This window comes from Lathamus discolor, chromosome 16, assembly GCF_037157495.1.
Source record: "Lathamus discolor isolate bLatDis1 chromosome 16, bLatDis1.hap1, whole genome shotgun sequence".
Lineage (NCBI taxonomy): Eukaryota > Metazoa > Chordata > Aves > Psittaciformes > Psittacidae > Lathamus > Lathamus discolor.
The window spans coordinates 1,091,522-1,109,851 of record NC_088899.1 but is presented as its reverse complement, the minus strand read 5'-3'; the positions used below and the strand labels follow the sequence as shown (position 1 = coordinate 1,109,851).

General features: G+C 55.0%; 2 protein-coding genes across 3 annotated transcripts; one reads left to right on the top strand and one right to left on the bottom strand.

Annotated features, from left to right (window-relative positions):
- Positions 1 to 288: 288 nt before the first annotated feature.
- Positions 289 to 4,005, top strand: AGMAT (agmatinase (putative)). The gene is made up of 7 exons (XM_065696827.1): positions 289 to 689; positions 785 to 987; positions 2,046 to 2,094; positions 2,190 to 2,385; positions 2,583 to 2,762; positions 3,289 to 3,373; positions 3,466 to 4,005. The coding sequence occupies exons 1-7, from the start codon at positions 406 to 408 to the stop codon at positions 3,537 to 3,539; spliced, it is 1,071 nt and encodes a 356-aa protein (XP_065552899.1). The 5' UTR covers positions 289 to 405; the 3' UTR covers positions 3,540 to 4,005.
- A 1,166-nt stretch (positions 4,006 to 5,171) lies between these two features.
- Positions 5,172 to 18,318, bottom strand: LOC136022905 (dnaJ homolog subfamily C member 16). Of its 2 annotated transcripts, none has more exons than XM_065696823.1 (14): positions 18,082 to 18,318; positions 16,664 to 16,730; positions 15,462 to 15,792; positions 13,124 to 13,308; positions 12,067 to 12,171; positions 11,461 to 11,619; positions 10,960 to 11,090; positions 10,582 to 10,765; positions 9,835 to 10,017; positions 9,479 to 9,555; positions 8,935 to 9,015; positions 8,733 to 8,831; positions 8,262 to 8,432; positions 5,172 to 7,381 (listed from the first exon to the last, which is right to left on the bottom strand). In XM_065696823.1, the coding sequence occupies exons 1-14, from the start codon at positions 18,246 to 18,248 to the stop codon at positions 6,994 to 6,996; spliced, it is 2,328 nt and encodes a 775-aa protein (XP_065552895.1). In that variant the 5' UTR covers positions 18,249 to 18,318; the 3' UTR covers positions 5,172 to 6,993. The 2 variants fall into 2 exon arrangements, with proteins under 2 accessions (XP_065552895.1, XP_065552896.1); XM_065696824.1 differs by having other exon boundaries at positions 8,262 to 8,429.
- Positions 18,319 to 18,330: the final 12 nt, after the last annotated feature.

Here is an 18,330-nt window from a genome sequence, read left to right as displayed (position 1 = left end):
CATTGAAAACATGCATATTCCATATCCAAACCCACTGCGTGGAGCAGGCTTTCTGCTGGGAGCATCCTCCGTGATTTACCCCTCTCCTTGCCCTTTCTCTCCCTGCTCCAGTCACTACACGAGCAGGGAGCAGCATCAGGAGCCAGAGCTGCCTGGTTTCAAGCACGTCAGGGTCAGACCGAGCGGGGTTTGACCTGTGCTGGGTACCTCCAGAGCCCGGAGCTCACCTCATGGCGCCTCTGTCCCCAAAACCGCCCTCGATCGCTTGTCCCGCGCCACCGCCCCTCGAACCCGTGCACTTTGGTCCCTGGGGAGCAGCGGGAGGCACAGGAGCGGTGCCTGGAGCTGTGTGCGCCGCTGCAGCCCACGCTCCCCGGCGCTCCCTGCCCTGCGCCGTGGGGCAGGATGAGGCTCCTGCTGCGGGCAGCGGGGCTCTGCGCTCCCGAGCTGCCGGTGACCCCTGCGGCGGCCTCCTCCGGCTCCTCGCCCGCTGTGCCCGTGGGGCTGCCCAGGCCCCCGGCCCGCTGGGGCTCGCGCTTCCACGTGCCCCCCAGCGCTGAGGCCGTGGCGCGGCCCGTGGGGATCTGCTCCATGATGAAACTGCCCGTGCAGGACGCAGCGGCGGGGCTGGATGCGGCCTTCGTGGGTGTCCCGCTGGACACGGGCACGTCCAACCGCCCCGGAGCCAGGTAAGGCCCGCGGCGGGGACGGGGACACGGCGCTCGCCATTCCTGGCTTCGGGCACCTTGCCCGGCCGCGCTTCCCGCCTGCGGCACGTCCGCAGGTTCGGCCCGAGGCAGATCCGGGCCGAGTCCTCGCTGCTGCGGAGGTTCAACGGCAGCACCGGCGCTGCCCCCTTCGATTCCCTGCGCGTGGCTGACATCGGGGACGTGAACGTGAGCCCCTACAGCCTGCCCCAGAGCTGCCGCCTCATCCGCGGCGCCTTCCGGGACATCGTGGGCTCTGGCTGCGTGCCCCTCACCCTGGGTAAGGACCTGCGGCCCCCTCACGTCCCTGCTCACCCCAGCTCCCTCCGCTCACGCAGCGTGAACACGGCAGGAGGCGAGCGATGGCCGTGCCCCGCACTGCTGAGCTGGGGGGAGCTCCACAGAGCCCCAGCCCGGTTTGGGTTGAAGGGACCTTAAAGCTCCTCCAGCTCCAGCCCCTGCCACGGGCAGGGACCCCTTCCACTGGAGCAGGTTGCTCCAAGCCCCTGTGTCCAAGCTGGCCTTGAGCACTGCCAGGGATGGGGCAGCCACAGCTTCTCTGGGCACCCTGTGCCAGCGCCTCAGCACCCTCACAGGGAAGAGCTTCTGCCTTATCTCCAACCTGAACTTCCCCTGTTTCAGTCTGAACCCATCACCCCTTGTCCTGTCACTGCAGTCCCTAATGAAGAGCCCCTCTCCAGCATCCTTGCAGCCCCCTTCAGACACTGGGAGCTGCTTCTCTTCTCCAGGCTGAAGTCTCTCTGCCAAATTGCTGCCATCACTGATGCCTCTTGTGTCAAACTCAAGGCTGGCTCAGCCAAGAGCCCATTTCAGTGCTCCCCTGCAAGCACAGCCCAAAGCTCAGCTCTAAACACAATCAGCAATGGGCTTTTTGTTGAGCAGGACCCAAAGAGCAGTTTGTGGCCCTCTGGAAAGCCTCGAGCTTGAGTGAGCGCCCAGTATCGTCCTGCTCTGCACAGGGCATGAATTGGGCCAGTGTTCAAGTTCCTGCCTGTCACAGCTTGGCATCACTGGATGAAGTGAGTGTGGGGAGTGATGAGGGACAAACTGTCAGGGACGGTGTCCTCAGAGGCCGATCAAACACCGGTTTATAAGCTGCCCTGCTGGCAGTCCTGCATCTCTGGTCCTCCCAAGGAGGGAGGACAAGGGAGGAAGCAGCCTGTACCTGGGAGCCTTATTTTCCTTTGGGAGTGAAGCTCTGGGGTATATAAACCAATGCAGGATAAAAGCAAGGAGGGAAAAACATCACTTGGGTGATGTGAGTGAGTGCTGAGCACCTCCTGCAGTGTTACACGCTCTTCCCTTGTCCTGTTGCAGGTGGGGATCACACCATAACGTACCCCATCCTGCAGGCCGTGGCAGACAGGTATGTTTCTGATCTGGAGGTGTAGGATAAGGAGCTTTGGGAAGGTTCCTGCTTTGCCACGATGGGGAATAACATGGCCGCCCTGTCTCGACCAGGCACGGTCCTGTGGGGCTGGTGCATGTGGATGCTCACACTGACACCGCAGACAGAGCCCTGGGGGAGAAGATCTACCATGGGACCCCGTTCCGGCGCTGTGTGGATGAAGGGCTGTTGGACTGCAGGCGCGTGGTCCAGATCGGCATCCGGGGCTCCTCCTATGATCCCGATCCTTACAAGTACTGCCGGGACCAGGTAAGCTCAGTGAAGAGCTGCTTCTTTTCCCCACCGTTGATATTCCCATGTCAGTAAAAGTCCCTTGACTTCAGCAGGAAATGTCCTTTCTGTGCCTTGGGATGAGCACTCCCAGTGCCTTGAGCCATCAGCAGAGCAGGGAATGAGGCATCCCCACTGGGGCAGGGGATCTGCTCTACCTGGGTGTCCCTGTGCAGGGGTTCAGGGTGGTCCCTGCCGAGGAGTGCTGGATGAGGTCCCTGGTGCCGCTGATGGCAGAGGTGCGGCAGCAGATGCAGGACCGGCCGGTGTACATCAGCTTCGACATCGATGGGCTGGACCCTGCATACGCACCGGGCACCGGGACACCGGAGGTGGCCGGGCTCACACCGGCGCAGGTGAGGGGGGGGGCAGCGTCTTTTGCCAGGGGTGGGGATGGTTTTGCTCCCATTACAGGAGGTCGTGCTGCAAGGGAAGCATTGAGAGCACAGCATTTCTTAGCAGGGATGAGGAAGGGAAACGCTGAATGGGGGTTTGGAACAGGGAACACTGAAACTTGAATGGGAAGTTCAGCTTGAGATGAACTTAAGGTTCTCCCTTACATCTACATCTCACATGGTGAGGCGCTGGCACGGGGTGCCCAGAGAAGCTGTGGCTGCCCCATCCCTGGCAGTGCTCAAGGCCAGGTTGGACACAGGGGCTTGGAGCAAGCTGCTCCAGTGGAAGGGGTCCCTGCCCGTGGCAGGGGTTGGAACTGGGTGAGCTTTAAGGTCCTTTCCAATACAAACCAGGCTGGGATTCTATGAACTGATGCAGTTTGACCTCTACACTTTGGGTTTCCCCCTGCACGAGGGAAAAGCAGAGCTCTGACCATTCCGCTTCCTCTGATGTGTTTCTTGATCCCAAACCTGTTTTCTTTCCTAGGCTTTGGAGATCATTCGTGGCTGCAAAGGCCTGAACATAGTGGGATGTGACCTTGTCGAGGTCGCACCCATGTACGACGTCTCTGGTGAGTCTAAAGACAGTGGAGTGAGAAGTGTGCTTAGCAAAGGCACTGACCACCATGGTTTGGGGTTTTTCCCCCATTCTTGCCTGTTTCAGGTAACACAGCCCTGCTGGGGGCAAACCTGCTCTTTGAGATGCTCTGCGTTCTCCCTGGGGTGAAGACGATGTGAGGGCGGCTCCTGCCTGCCCCAGGGGAAGGGTTTGCTCAGCTGAGGCTTCGTGATTGCAGCCAAGCTTTGCAGTAAGGAACAAACAGCATTTACCCCTAGAAAAGGGAAATCTGAAGCTGAGAAGGGAGCAGATGGGACTGAACAGTTCAAGTGGTGTCCGGAGCTTTTCTTTTCCTGGGCAAGGGAAAGCCAAGGGAAAGCCTCTGCTTTCACAGCTGGAATTACTCACCCGGCTCAGGGGGCTCCTGACATGAGCATCGCTGGTAAAAGGTTCCTCCCACTAAGATGCAGCAGTGGGAGGATGAATGTAAAGGAAGGGAGGGCACGAGGGCAGCTTTGGTCTCAGTCTGGGGACAGGGGAACCTCTGACTGCATTTCCTGCTGGGACTGCTCCTGGGATCTGTTTGTCCATGGAAACACAAGAGCCACCTCATCACACATTAAAATAGTTTATTTTGGTTGTGAATCTGTCATCGTCTTAAACCGCAACGGCGCCGGTGCCTGGTCACAGATACAAAAACCAACCAAAACCCCCCAAAACCACAAAATAAAAAAGACAAGTTTGCCAAATAAGTTAATTCCCACCTTCCCCCCTCCCCAGTATCAAAAGTGCAAAATATATGTACCTGGGTTCAGTCCTACTTCTCAGGCTGCCTTTAGCGAACCAGGCTGGGGTTGCAGGGCAGAGGGGAGGCAGAGCTGCTGCCCTCCACGCTGGGTGCAGGAGCAGCTGTGTGACAGCCTCGGAGCCCTGTGCAGTGTGTGACTGCTCAGGGCTCACTCTAACAGTGCTCTAGGACTGAATTCCTCACTCTTTGGGTTACAAACCACCACCAAGTGCTTCCCATGGGGGATGTGTTATGATACACGTGGACAGAGCTCGGTGTGAGCAGCCTCTGCCCATGCTCTGCTACCACAAAGCACCCAGCACTCCACACTGACTCCACGAGGGGTTTGCAACAGGTTGGAGTTTGCTGCAGGCCATGAAAGGTTTTGTCCATAAACCAGTGACATGAACTGGGTTTGTTGGACCCGGTTACAAGCCACAAAGGGCAGAGTTACGGCTACCCAGGAGCTGTGCTCCCACCCAGCAAGGGCAGGCTGCTGTGAGCACCCCTTCAACCAAACCCAGTCTAAAAGGGGGGTTACCTGTGCTCAAAAGCAAATGAGACCAAAAAGGATTCCTGCAGGTGTAAGGACATGAAGGTTATTTTGAAGGCTCTGTGGCCTTCTTTTCTGGCTTGGGGCAGGGCTGAGCTCCCTTGCTGTAGCACTAGGCACTTCTTTTAATGTGTCAAGGGATTTCTCCTGGTTTCTGACCAGCTGAAAAGATGGCAGAGACCCAGAGAGGGGGGTTTTGCTCTCTGCAAAGCTTTCAGAAGTTGTGCTGAGCCTTCCACTTGGCTAAAAACTATTCCCAGCACAGCAAGCTGGAGGAGAAGCACGACTGCTCTACCTGGATGCAAGTGAAGTCTATCAGCATCAAGCCAGTGTTCTGTTCCCCTTCAGCATTGGAAGTCTTGAGCAGGGAGAAGCCCTCATCTTCCTTCTGTCCTTCCTTCCCTCTACTTTAGTGCCTCTTTCACAAGCTGCCAAGTCTGCTGAGCTCAGATTAAGTAACCTCACGTAGGGTCAGTTGGTAGCATCGTAGCCTTTATTTGGAAGTACATCATACATGGGGTTTGAGATACCTGTGGTGGTTGAAGCACATCAGTCTGCTCCCGGGGTGAGCAACTATGTTGTGTTGGCAGTAAAATGACTTGAGCATTCCCGGATTTCATATGGGACTGGCAGCTAGCTCGGAGACTGGCAGAGTTATTCCTACTAATGGGCTGCTCAAGATGGTAACTAAGGCAGTGAGGGCTGAGTGAGCTTTTAATTAACACCAATGCTGAACCAAGGGCTCGACCGTCAGGTTTGGAGCCCTTTGGCAAAGGTCACCCCACTCGGATGCCTTTGCTTTAGCAGTTCTGTGCCCCCACAGCAACTTGGTACCATGTGTGGCGGCTGGAGGAGGCACTGCCTGGGGACAGCGTCTGCCCTGGAGCAGTAGAAAGGAAGAGCAAACCCCATGGGATTTTATGGAATCACAGAACCATGAATTTCTGTCCCAGATGCAAAGAAAAAGGATGCTGCTGTGAGGAGCAGACGCTGTCACCCTGAGTCTGCTGCTCACCTTCCCTCTGCCTTACAAAGGGCTGCCCTTTCCTGCTGTCGGAGCAAAGCATAACCCAAACCCTGTGTTTTCAGCTGCTCTGGCTTCACAAAGCCCTGTGACTTCCAGAAGACACCAACCCCCTCATGCAAACCTAGGAAGAAGCCAAGGCAGCAGCAAGGTGTGGAGAACAAAGGCTTGTGGCAAGAAAGAAATAGGTGAGAGGCTGAAAGCAAGAGTCTTAAACCCACATGTAAACCAAAAGCAGTGTCACGCGTACATGACAGTCTGATGATACAGCACTTTGGGGCAATGTTTCAAGAATACAGCTGTCAAAGGAGCAGGTTCCTTGACGCAAAGATGGGTCAGTTTGTGCTACAGACATAGGGGTGTTTGGAAGGAGCCTGGCCCAACTCCCTGGCAGCTAAGGAGAGTTTCTTTTACACATCTACTGGCTCATAGCAGCTCATGCCTACGATCTGAAGATGCAGGTAAAGTTACGGCTCTAGGATACATCGTCTAAAGTTGACAGAAGCAGAAAGGCATTGAAAAAAATCAATGTGACATTTAAATGGCTCAACACTTGGACAGTCTGTATGGCTGTGCAAAACCCCTTCCTTCCCTCCCCGGGTTGGGTTTGGCTGGTGAAGCAGCACGCGGAACTATGACACAAGGAGGAGCATGAAAACATGCAGATCACCTACTAGCCTGCACCACACACCACAGGTGAGTCCCAGCTAAAGGTTTGCTACAAGGGAGATGCTCCCGACCATACTCTACATCACTTACCACGGGGAAAGCTGAGAAAGTAGGACCGCCTGGTGGGAGGAGGCCTTTAGGAAGGGCAGGGCCCAGGAGGGTCTGCAGGGTCTTGCCAGTGTTACACCATGCACCACAGCCTAAGCACATGGGGAAGGGGAGACAGAACCACGACCTGGCCCGTGTCACCAGCCGCGTTCAGTCCGGCCTGAATCGCTGTGGCCAAGAAGTCTTTGTGGGTTTTAATTCATCCGAGGTAAAATGAGAGTGGATCTGGGGTGATCTGGGACAACAAGGGGATAAATGGACTTCTTGGCTCTTTAGTAGGATGGTGTCCAAATGCACGCCGAGTTAGTGGAGAGAGGTTCAGTGCACCTGGCTGCACTCCTGGGCTCCGGAGGTGGGGAGGTATGTTCTAGTCGGTGGCCCTAGGAGGAGTTAATCTAAACACTAAGGTCCATTCATCACACTTGGTTGTGGATCGCTGGAGAGAGCTGTCCCTTGTCTTCATAAAGTCTGTTATAACCTCTTTAAGATCCCTCAGTCTAGTGCTGGCCACGAGGGGATATAGAACCTCTGTAAGGAGCCCTCAAGGAGGCGTTCCATCCAAAAGGACAATTTGTGTAATTTGGTTTTAATGGATCTGGATCCTGGGCTGCAGGAGGATTTCCCTCGGGCTTCTGTGTGGAGTGAGGAATTGTAATCCTCAGGTGATCCCCCCTCATCCCCTGATCTGTGAGGCTTAAAAAGGCAGAAGTATTTCTTGTGGCCATTGAGAGCCAGGACGTAGCCCGTGTAGTCGCGCTCCAAGAAATGCTTGTCATACTGGTTTGGGATGGGGGCCGCATCCTGGGCGAACTCTAGCAGGTATTCCAGCCACTCCCGGTGCTTGTCCAGGCTGAGGAAGGAGAAGTGAAGAGAGCTGCTCCTGTAGGAAATGCAGAGGACAATCATAGAATCGACAAGGTTGGAAAAGACCTTCGATATCATAAAGTCCAAGCACTGCCAAGGCCACCACTAACCCATGGCACTGAGGCCTCGTCTCCACGCTGTGTGAACACTTGCAGGGCCGGTGCCTGCAGCCCTGCCCTGGGCAGCCTGTTCCAATGCCTGAGCACCCTCTGGGGAAGGAATTGTTCCTCATCTCCATCTAAACCTGCCCTGGTGCAGCTCGAGGCCGGTTCCTCTTGTCCCATCCCTTGTTCCTTGGGAGCAGAGCCCAGCCCCTCCTGGCTCCATCCTCCTGTCAGGCACTTGTAGGGAGCCATCAGGTCCCCCCTGAGCCTTCTCTTCTCCATCTGAACCCCCCCAGGTCCCTCAGCCGTTCTCCATCACACTTGGGCTCCAGGGCCTGCACCAGCTCCATTGCCCTTCTCTGGACACACCCCAGTCACTCAGAGCAGAGGGATTAGCACATCTCCTGAGTCAGGCCACATTCCTGCTGGACAGGTAACAGGGACATCTTTGGTCACCAAGGGCAGGCGCAGGGCTGTGGTGCTGCAGCTCTTTTTCCACCCTGGCTCCGCACAGCTCACAACTGCCTGGTGTGTGGCACTCTCATGCTCTCCATTCATTGAAACATGGGTATGGCCAAGGTGGTGGCAGTGCCAGACCTGTCCGGTCACCTTTGCCGAGTACAGGCCAGAAAGGCCACTTGGTTTTCCTTGGCTTGAGGCCACTGATGAGCACAGCCACCACCAAGCTCCCTCCTGGCAAGTGAGCTGACACCACTCCTGCCATGGCATCAGAGCGGCCTTAGGCAAGGTATTAGAACAGTAGCAGAAACCTGGGCAAGGGCCCCAGCCTACCCTGTGAACGTGTAGACTTCCAGGGCAAACTTCTGAAGGAGGGCAGTTTTGGTTGAGTTGGACAGGATCAAGACCACATTCATGTGGCCCGGCCTGAGCCGAACCAAGTTACTGTTGTAGTTGATGTCCGTCAGCTCCGTCACCTCCACAAAGCCCTTTTTGGGAATCCTGCTGCAAAGAAATAGTCACTGAGTGAAAGGGGAACGAGGGACCATGGGGAATCAAGGACAGAGAAACCATGAACCCACCCCATTGTGCTGAGCGGTCCCTGATAAGCCCTGTAGATAAGGCCAGTTTAATCAGGGCAACAGATCCAGACTTGGATCCTCAACAAGTCAGGCAGACCTTTGCCCTTACCCTAAGGATCTTGGCTGGGCAAATGTGGTGGGAATTGCTTAATAACTGAGTTTGAGCAGCCCTGTCCTCGTTGGCATGGGCAGAAAACAGTTGTGGAGAAATTAGGGAGGGAACCTGTTACTCTCTTTGCTGAAGCTCGCATCATTCTTCTCAGTCTTTGCTGCGGTTTCTTCTTTCTCTGAGGGAGGACTGTCCCTTGTGTCGCTGGAATCGCTGCAAAGGAAGATGATCGTGAGTGTGTTTAAGGCACCAGGTCAGACTGAGCTGCTCGTGGCTGGACTCTAAGATCCCTGAGGGCCTTTTGGTGTGTACCCACCTGAAAGCTTGAACAATAACAGTGCCAAAGAGGATGAAGAGCGCAGAGAAGAGCAGCGACAGCAGCGGCATCATTTCTCGCCTGAGGGGAAGATGTGCAAACAGCAATCAGGTCTGCGAGTGGCACAGTTTCTGCTTGAACTTCAGTTCCTCTCTACCCCAAGTAATACTGTGCAGTTTCCCCCCAGAGCCTCGGCTTCTTTCCTGGGGTCTTAAAGACAAGCAAGATTTTGAGCTCTGTCCTGCTCCCACCCCAAAGGAGGATCAAAATGGATCCATTTTAAAGAAGGTGACAGGGAAGTGGTGAAAACAACAGATGCATCATGTCTGTGCTCACTCGGCCTTGAGGCTGAAGTACCCAGCACTCAAGGCAGAACCTGATGTCACTGTAGCATCACTGCTCTTCAGCTACGTCTCAAGAGTACAGGTCCCTGGGTGTTTTGATGTGTTTTCTCTTTCTGTGACTAGGAACCTGCTTCTCCTATGACGCTGAACCAGATAACCACAATCCCACTCCCTGTTGAGAGTTAACACCCAGTCCATACCAGTTACTGTGGAACAAACTATCCCAGCAGTCTGAGAGGTAGTCCAGTGTGGAGTAGAACCATCGGATAAGGAACATCTGTTTAGGAAGGTTAAAGGAAAAAGCAAATGACAAAAGCCACTCTCCAGAGCCCTGACAGGAGTCATGCTCCTGAAACAGAATGCTGGGCTCAATTGGCCCAGGATCATGGGACAATCGTGACACCCCACAGGCTTCCTTCCTTCCAGGAGAGCAGGAAAACCTGCAAGAGTCTTGCTTTGGTATGTTCAGGTTTAAATAAAGTCAGTGAATGACCATCAGGGGACCATGGAAAAGGGCAACACGGTTGTTAGGCATCTGGAAAGGCCGTGCACTTACGGGAGCCAGCTCATCGTTCAAGTCTGCCAGAACAGTCTCTGAGGAGAGGAGGTTGGGGTCTGTCCTCAGCTGGTCCAGAAGATCCAGGAGGATGAAGTTGTCCTCTTTGCTGCCTCGCCAGGCCTCCTCCAGGGTTTTATAGGCCACCTTCCCTGCGTTATTGCGCCTCTCCAAAATGACCACCTGGATGGGGCAATAACACCAGAGGTGTCAGGGCAAAGGGACTTTTATCTAGACAGATGTTACGCTTCAAATCGCTGCCCAGAATTAGGTGTCAGATCAAGGTATAGTATCGTACATAAAGTGACATGACAAGGAACTCTTGCAGCAAGTCCATGGGAGGCCACGAGGATGATCAGGGGCTGGAGCACCTCCTGTATGGAGCCGAGCTGAGAACATTGGGGCTGTTCAGCCTGGAGAGCTCAGAGCAGCTTCCAGTGTCTGAAGGGGGCTACAAGGATGCTGGAGAGGGACTCTTCATCAGGGACTGTAGTGGTAGGACAAGGAGTAACGGGTTCAAACTGAAACAGGGGAAGTTCAGTTTGGAGAAAAGGCAGAAGCTCTTCCCTGTGAGGGTGTTGAGGCACTGGCACAGGGTGCCCAGAGAAGCTGTGGCTGCCCTGGCAGTGTTCAAGGCCAGGCTGGATGGGGCTTGGAGCTGGATGATCTTAAGATCCTTTCCACCCCAAACCATTCTATGGTTCTATGACAGATAAAGGGAAAAGAAATCCAAGAGGAAACCCTCACAGCTGATTTTCCCCGATACTTCTCCTCATCCATCAAGAAAGCGTCTGCAAATTCTGGCTGCCGATCACTGTAGATGTGCACAAACTTCAGTGTGTCTTTTGTGTTGGCCACAGCAAAAGTCAAAAACACTTCATAAGCCTCAGCAAACTTCTCTCCTTCTCCAGTAAGCAGGACCACACAGTACCTAGACAACACAAGAAGATGGAGGATTAGGAATCATTCTGGATGTGAGGGGAAACAACTGTTCCCTTTCTGCTACCTGGAATGATCCCGATAAGCCAGAACCCCATTGAACAATGTGGATGATGGAGGCTTTAGGAGCAGCCCCAGAGCTTCAGGGAACAAAACAGGGAACACGTGACACCCGCACAGCCTTACTTTCGCTGGCGGTGAGACTTCTTCACAGGACACAGCTCCTGGAACAGCCTCTGGTTGGTGAGCCTGGCCACCATGAGGAACTTATTCTGCGAAAGGAAGTCATCAATGAGCTGCTTCTTCATATCTCGTGCCTGGTGAGGACAGAGAAAACAGAAGTCAGAAATGAGCGGGATGAGAAGAGAGCACTTGTGATATTCCTGTCTAAGCCTGCCAGCCATCACAATCCTCACTGAAATTTCACCCCCTGAGACATTCTGGGGCCCTGAGACTGAGAAGCTACCTGTGGCCACCCTCCTCACAAGGGCAGACACCACAGCTGATGCCTGCTGAGCTTCCTCCCTCCTAATGGTTGCTCTCTGCCTCTGCCAAAGGATGAATTCATACTGAGAACGAATGCTGTTCACTCTGAAATGCCCCACTGACAAACCTCTCAGTGCCTGCTCAGTCAGAAACCCTCAGCTCTGATTCACAGCAGCTCCTGGAGAGGGCTCTGTGCAATACCTGTACAACATCAGCGGGCCTGTCGATGTGCTCCTTGAAGATCATCATGGTGGGGGTGTAGACGTTGATGTTGTACTGACTGGACAACTCTTCAGTGCCTCGGAGTCCCACATACACGTAACCAAAGGAAAAGTAATCTCGGTAGGCAAAGGCAGTCAGCTGGGAGGGAAGAAAGCACTGGTGTGTGGTTGTGTGAGAGAGCAAAAGACATTTTCTCCCTCATGAGCTCACAGTGATTTTGCTTCAAGAACATCCCTCACTGTTTAAAAGAAAACAGGCTTTCCAGTCATCCAAATTAGACATGCCACAAGAGATGTTTCACTACCAGCAGAGGTTTGTACACACCTCTACTGCCACTGCCTCCGAAAAACACCCACACTTTGGCATCCACTAAAGGTACATCCATGGCAGGACAGAGGAACAAACTCCAAATGAAGTCAGTCATCCAGCTGTGCTGTATTCAAGTGACACAAATCATCTCTGCTAGAACCACTCTGCAGTGTTTGGAGGCATCAGTCTGCCTCTGCTCACAGTGAGATTGCATTTTCTTTTGGAAGAGCTGGGTTTATCAGCAAGTCAACAACGCAGCAATAGAAATTCCATTACCTTGTACAATAATGGCACAACTGGCATGTGATCAAACAGAAGGACGTGGGGCTTGTTTTCTTTCTTCCAGTTGGACAGAAAGTGGATGTAGTTCTTATCTGTGATCTTGAAATAGAATTGGAATGTTAGTTTGAGCTCTGAGCCATCAGACACGCACAGTGCTCTGCAATGAGCTGTCCCAGAACTGAGCCCCAAAAGCTGGGTGTTGCAGAAAGCAGACTGTGGGTCTCTCTTTCCAACAGCTATGTCTCATCTGTGCTTCTTGATACAGGAAATTAATTAAAACCATCAGTCTTGACCCCCTGCTGACCCTCTCTGTCACTGCACCTCTGTCAATGCCATTTCTAGGCCACTGTCATTCTCCTGTTTGTTGGGGCCATAGGCTTTATATTTAGGTGGAAGCCAAGAGTTAGCAATCACCTGTGAGCTCCATCAAACCTGCTCTGTTTCAACCATGGTACCTCTCTGACCTAGAGGAAGGAGAGAAAAGGGAGACCACAGCTTGTTGAGGGGCCTGCAAGGAGAGGAGCCTGCTGCTGCTGTTGGTGATGGCTGTGGGAGGGAACATGAAGAAGACGGGGCAAAAACTCAAGACACCCAGATCACAGCCTCAGCATGCTGAAAGTGGAGGTGGATGAGACCTGAGCTGGCTGGATGTAACCCTGAGAAAGAAGGGAAGTGAAATTCAGTAGGCAGGCAGGGCATGACTGTGGATTCCTAACTTCCCTATGGCTCTGGCAGCCATGGGGCACAACAGCTGGGAGAACAGCAGGCATGCCACGTTGCTGACACAACTGTGTAGTAACGGGATCAGCCCTTTTGCTATGAGAAGTGTGACAAAGCCACGTCACATGGTTGCTTCTGGCAGTTCCAGGGTCTGTAGTTGTAATTACAGCTCTTGGAATGCCTGCCTTCCCTGGCCCTGGTTGGATGTTCTCATGGTTGTGATGCAGATCAGCTCAGGGGCTGAACGGAACAGATCAGCCAAAGCAACAGCAAAGGAGAGCTGAATACACAGACACGGAAGCAAGCACACCCCACCCATGCTGGAGCGCACCTTTTCCACAAGATTCCCGGGCAGGAGGTTCTCCACAAACTGCCGCAGGTTTTCCCGAACCACAGCATTGTGGAAGAAGGTGATTTTGCCGTTGATGAGCCCCAGCAGGGAGGGGGTGCTGTGTGCACCCAGGTGATGGGCGAGGCGCCTCTCGTACCCAGCATGAACGACCCCGATCCCTGCTCCTGCAAAGGAGGACGGCTTCATGTGAAAGTCACCCCAACACCCAGTAGGAAACAAGAGCTGAAGAGCTGTGCCCTTGCCCAGTACGCTGCCCGGGAGTTACTCATGGGACCATCCCTTGGAAATCTCTGCTCTCCTCTCACAACCCTTGAAAGTTTAAACTGGCACATTCAAATTCATGCATTTAAAATTCACAGCTTTAGAATCATGGAATGAACCGGGCTGGAAAACCCTTTAAGCTCATCCAGTCCAACCCTTACCCCAGCACTGCCAAGGCCACCCCTGCCCCATGGCACTGAGGCCTCGTCTCCACAGTGTGTGAACACTTGCAGGGCCGGTGCCTGCAGCCCTGCCCTGGGCAGCCTGTTCCAACGCCTCCATGCAGCAGCATCCCCTGAGAAGGAGATGGGGTTTTATACCTGGCACGTGCTCTCCCTGCCCAAATCCCATCCTGAAACACAGCGCTGGGACACGAGCTGTGTGCCTGCGGACCTGCCCTTCTACCTGATCCCTCCCTGTGATGAGGGAGTGTGCATGTGTCCCACTGCTGCCCCATGTGTCTGTTGTGTTCCTCCTGGAAAACACCTCCTGCCACAGCCCTCAGAATCACGGAATGAACCAGGTTGGAAAAGCCCTTTCAGCTCATCCAGTCCAACCCTTACCCCAGCACTGCCAAGGCCACCACTGCCCCATGGCACTGAGGACCTCGTCTCCACGGTGTGTGAACACTTGCAGGGACGGTGCCTGCAGCCCTGCCCTGGGCAGCCTGTTCCAATGCCTGAGCACACTCTGGGGCAGGAATTGTTCCTCAGCTCCATCTAAACCTGCCCTGGGGCAGCTTGAGGCCGGTTCCTCTTGTCCCATCCCTTGTTCCTTGGGAGAAGAAAGGACACACTGTCTTCTTTTCCTCTGTCCTCTGGTATTTCACAGGCTACATTAAAAGCAGAAACAATAAAGGGGAACAACCCTGCCTTTGTCTCCTGCTGCCTGTTGAGTCTGTGCATGTCTGGAAGCACTTGCAAGTAACAGCTATGGGGAAAACAAGGAAGCTGGGGTGGAGGGACAAGGACAAAACACCTCCTTAGCATCCAGATGCATTCAATAGTCTCAAAACTTCACTGGGTGGTAGCAGCCCTGATGTTGAGGGCATATCGTGCAGGGAGTCGAGCTTTTCAAAGCCATCCAAGTGTGGGACAAAGAGCAATACAGTGCTTACAATGGTGGCCTAACCTCATGGTGGCACGGCTGGCCTTGGCCACGCCATCATATATGGTTGTCAATGTTGGATTAAGGCACCTGCCGTAGGGTCAGGAGAAACAGTACCCTGCCCTTGTGATCTATGGCCTAGTTTTCTCCTCATTTCTAGCCTGTAGCTTCATTGATTATTAGCTGGAAGTGTGTGCTTGCAGACCAGAAACCAGCTGTCTCCTGTGCTGCATCCCCAGCAGCATGACCAGCAGGTCATGGAGGTGATCCTGCCCTTCTGCTCTGATCTGGGGAGACCGCACTTGCAGCACTGTGTGCAGTTCTGGTGTCCTCAACATAAGAAGGACATGGAGCTGTTGGAGCAAATCCAGAGGAAGCCACGAGGACGACCAGAGGCTGAAGCACCTCCTGTATGGAAAAAGGCTGAGGAAGTTGGGGCTGTTCAGCCTGGAGAAGAGAAGCTGTGTGGAGTCCTCAGAGCAGCTTCCAGTATCTGAAGGGGGCTACAAGGATGCTGGAGAGGGAGTCTGCATCAGGGAATGGAGCGACAGGACAAGGAGTGATGGGTTCAAACTGAAACAGGGCAAGTTCAGGTTGGAGATAAGGCAGAAGCTCTTCCCTGTGAGGGTGCTGAGGCGCTGGCACAGGGTGCCCAGAGAAGCTGTGGCTGCCCCATCCCTGGCAGTGCTCAAGGCCAGGTTGGACACAGGGGCTTGGAGCAAGCTGCTCCAGTGGAAGGTGTCCCTGCCCATGGCAGGGGTTGGAACTGGATGAGCTTTAAGGTCTCTTCCAACCCAAACTATTCTATGATTACTAACATTTGTAAAAACATTAGGATAAATCCCCAAAGAAATCTAAAGGTTAAACTCAGTCCTCCAAAGCCAAACACGATGGCCACAGCCTTGCTGGGTGAGGGACATGAGCTCCGCCGGAACGGCCTCATCCTTACCCAGTGCCTCCAATTCCTGAGCAACTTCCTTCCACACGGGCTCGATGTGGATGCAGCTGAAGCACCAGTCTGAGGTGATTTTAATGAGGTAAGGTTTCTTGAAGCTATCCGGCACAATTTCATTGATGTAGTGGGAAAAGTGGAGCAGATACTTCTCATCGGAGGTGTCGCGCCTCTCTGAGTTGAAAGGGAAGTGGAAGAAGGACTCGTCGAAATAGAATCCTTCATGGAAGCGGTGGAACTGGCGATGCTGGTGCTGAGAGTAGCCCTGGCTTTCCCCAGCATCTCCGTAGCGATCAAAGTTTGCCCTCTTCTCCTCGTTGGAAAGGATCTGGGAAGTAAATGATACAAAAATGCTTGGCTGAAAGCATGAAGGGAAGCACCTCAACAACAACCCCTTAGTAACTAACTGCAGCTGTGGAAGGACGGGCTATGAGGGAAGGCGCAGCCTCTGCCATGTGTCAGAAGGATGAATGTGCTGGAAAAGGGGAACTACTGCATTGCCTCTGGGCTTGCTGTGGTAAACAAGGGTAAAAGCCTGAAGAAAAGGAGCCGCTGAACCAAGAGTGGTCTACTGCTCCTGAACGTCATGCTGCCCGAGCATTAATGCTCTTCTCTGGAGCAGCTTTTGCTGGCATCTGCTTGACCATGGAGGGTTTTCTCAAGGCACTGTTGAGAATGACATCTCAATGCATCTTGTAGCAATGAGCAAAGCTTCCTGCAGAGAAAGTGCATTTTTCAGCTGGGATACAAGGCTTTGCCTTGATTACCACAGGCTCCACCACTTAGCATGGACATACTGAGTCACTGTGCCAGAGCAGTGTGTACATAGCTACTTCTGCAAAGGATAATCTGAAGTGACTAAAGCCCTGCAGTGATTCGAGTTGCTTACACCATTCCCAAATGCTTAGATGAATGTGCAACACAGACAGCGCGGCTGCCCAGCTGCTCTGCGCTCAGTGAATACCTGCTCTGCCCTCGTTTGAGGTGTCTGAGCAAGAACAGGGCACACCCGGAGTAAACTATTTGTAAGTGAGGCCACACTGGTGACGTCCAATGGCTCTCTGTTGAGACAGCAGAGGATGCTGTCAGTAGCAGCCAGCTCCACAGGGCTGAGTGTCTTTCCCATGCAGACATACCCAGAAAAAGCAGGTCACTTCGCTTCTAATGACAGTGGGTGTTTAGGGACAAGAGCATGTTACCTCGTAAGCTTTGCTGATCTGGATGAATTTGTCCTCTGCTCCCGGGTCCTTGTTTTTGTCAGGGTGCCTACGAGGCAGAACCAGAGCAAAAAGGGGTCAGTGGTGCCCCCAAGGGGGCAGAGCAAGCCATCAGCCTCCATGCAGCAGCATCCCCTGAGAAGGAGATGGGGTTTTATACCTGGCACGTGCTCTCTCTGCCCAAACCCCATCCTGAAACACAGCGCTGGGACACGAGCTGTGTGCCTGCGGACCTGCCCCTCTACCTGATCCCTCCCTGTGATGAGGGAGTGTGCATGTGTCCCACTGCTGCCCCATGTGTCTGTTGTGTTCCTCCTGGAAAACACCTCCTGCCACAGCCCTCAGAATCACAGAATGAACCAGGTTGGACAAGGCCTTTAAGCTCATCCAGTCCAACCCTTACCCCAGCACTGCCAAGGCCACCACTAACCCATGGCACTGAGGACCTCGTTTCCACGGGATGTGAACACTTGCAGGGCCGGTGCCTGCAGCCCTGCCCTGGGCAGCCTGTTCCAATGCCTGAGCACCCTCTGGGGCAGGAATTGTTCCTCAGCTCCATCTAAACCTGCCCTGGGGCAGCTTGAGGCCGGTTCCTCTTGTCCCATCCCTTATTCCTTGGGAGCAGAGCCCAGCCCCTCCTGGCTCCATCCTCCTGTCAGGCACTTGTAGGGAGCCATCAGGTCCCCCCTGAGCCTTCTCTTCTCCAGACTGAACCCCCCAGGTCCCTCAGCCGTTCCCCATCACACTTGGGCTCCAGACCCTGCACCAGCTCCATTGCCCTGCTCTGGCCCCACTCCAGCCCCTCAATGTCTCTCTTGTAGTGAGGGGCCCAGAGCTGAGCACAGGATTCGAGGTGCAGCTTCACCGGTGCCCAGTGCGGGGGCACAATCCCTGCCCTGGCCCTGCTGCCGCACTGGTGCTGATCCAGGCCAGGACGCTGGTGGCTTCCCGGCTGCCTGGGCACCAGCTGCTCACGCTCAGCTCCATCACTCAGCACCCCCAGCTCCTTTCCCCTGAGCAGTTTCCAGCCGCTCTCCCAGGCCTGGAGCGTTGCAGGGGGCTGCTGTGCCCCGAGAGCAGGACCCGGCACTGGCCTCGCTGACGCTCATCCCCGTGACACAGCCCCCTCGGCGTCCCCTGCCCAGCGGGACTCCCCCGGGGGCTCACGGCTCCCCGCTCAGGCGGGGCGCGCCCTTCCCACAGCCCGGCTCCCGCACGGTTTCCGCCCGCGCCGCGCTGAGGCTGCCCCCGCTCGCTCCGACGCGACCGAAGCGCGTCTGGGGGGCGCGCGGCGCCGGGCTCAAGCCTCGGGGTCGGGGTCGCGGCGGCCACCACCGCCCCCAAACACCGCCCGCAGCTCAGCGGCCCGGCCCCCCCGTGCGCCCGCCCCGGGCACGTACCACTCCCGGGCGAGCCGCTTGTAGGCCTTCTTGATGTCGGCCTGGCTGGAGCTGCGGCCGACCCCGAGCACGCGGTACGGGTCGAAGTCCCCCGCCGCGGCCTGCGCCCCCAGCGCCGCCAGCAGCAGCGCGGCGGCCCAGGCCAGGCCGGCCCGGCCCAGCTCCATGGCTGCGGCGGGGGGACGTGGGGACGCGGGCACCGGGCACCGGACGGGCCGCCCTCAGCCTGCGCCGCCGCTTCCGGCGCGC

What these genes read in the sequence shown, in the direction of transcription:
- AGMAT (XM_065696827.1), top strand. Translation starts at nt 406, where the DNA reads ATGAGGCTCCTGCTGCGGGCAGCGGGGCTCTGCGCTCCCGAGCTGCCG. An exon ending in CTGCGTGCCCCTCACCCTGG is followed by an intron (nt 988 to 2,045) that starts GTAAGGACCTGC and finishes GTCCTGTTGCAG; the next exon opens with GTGGGGATCACACCATAACG. An exon ending in CCGGGCTCACACCGGCGCAG is followed by an intron (nt 2,763 to 3,288) that starts GTGAGGGGGGGG and finishes TTTCTTTCCTAG; the next exon opens with GCTTTGGAGATCATTCGTGG.
- LOC136022905 (XM_065696823.1), bottom strand. Translation starts at nt 18,248, where the DNA reads ATGGAGCTGGGCCGGGCCGGCCTGGCCTGGGCCGCCGCGCTGCTGCTG. An exon ending in TTGTGCCATTATTGTACAAG is followed by an intron (nt 11,620 to 12,066) that starts GTAATGGAATTT and finishes CTTCCCTCCCAG; the next exon opens with CTGACTGCCTTTGCCTACCG. An exon ending in TTCAGCAAAGAGAGTAACAG is followed by an intron (nt 8,433 to 8,732) that starts GTTCCCTCCCTA and finishes ATTTCTTTGCAG; the next exon opens with CAGGATTCCCAAAAAGGGCT.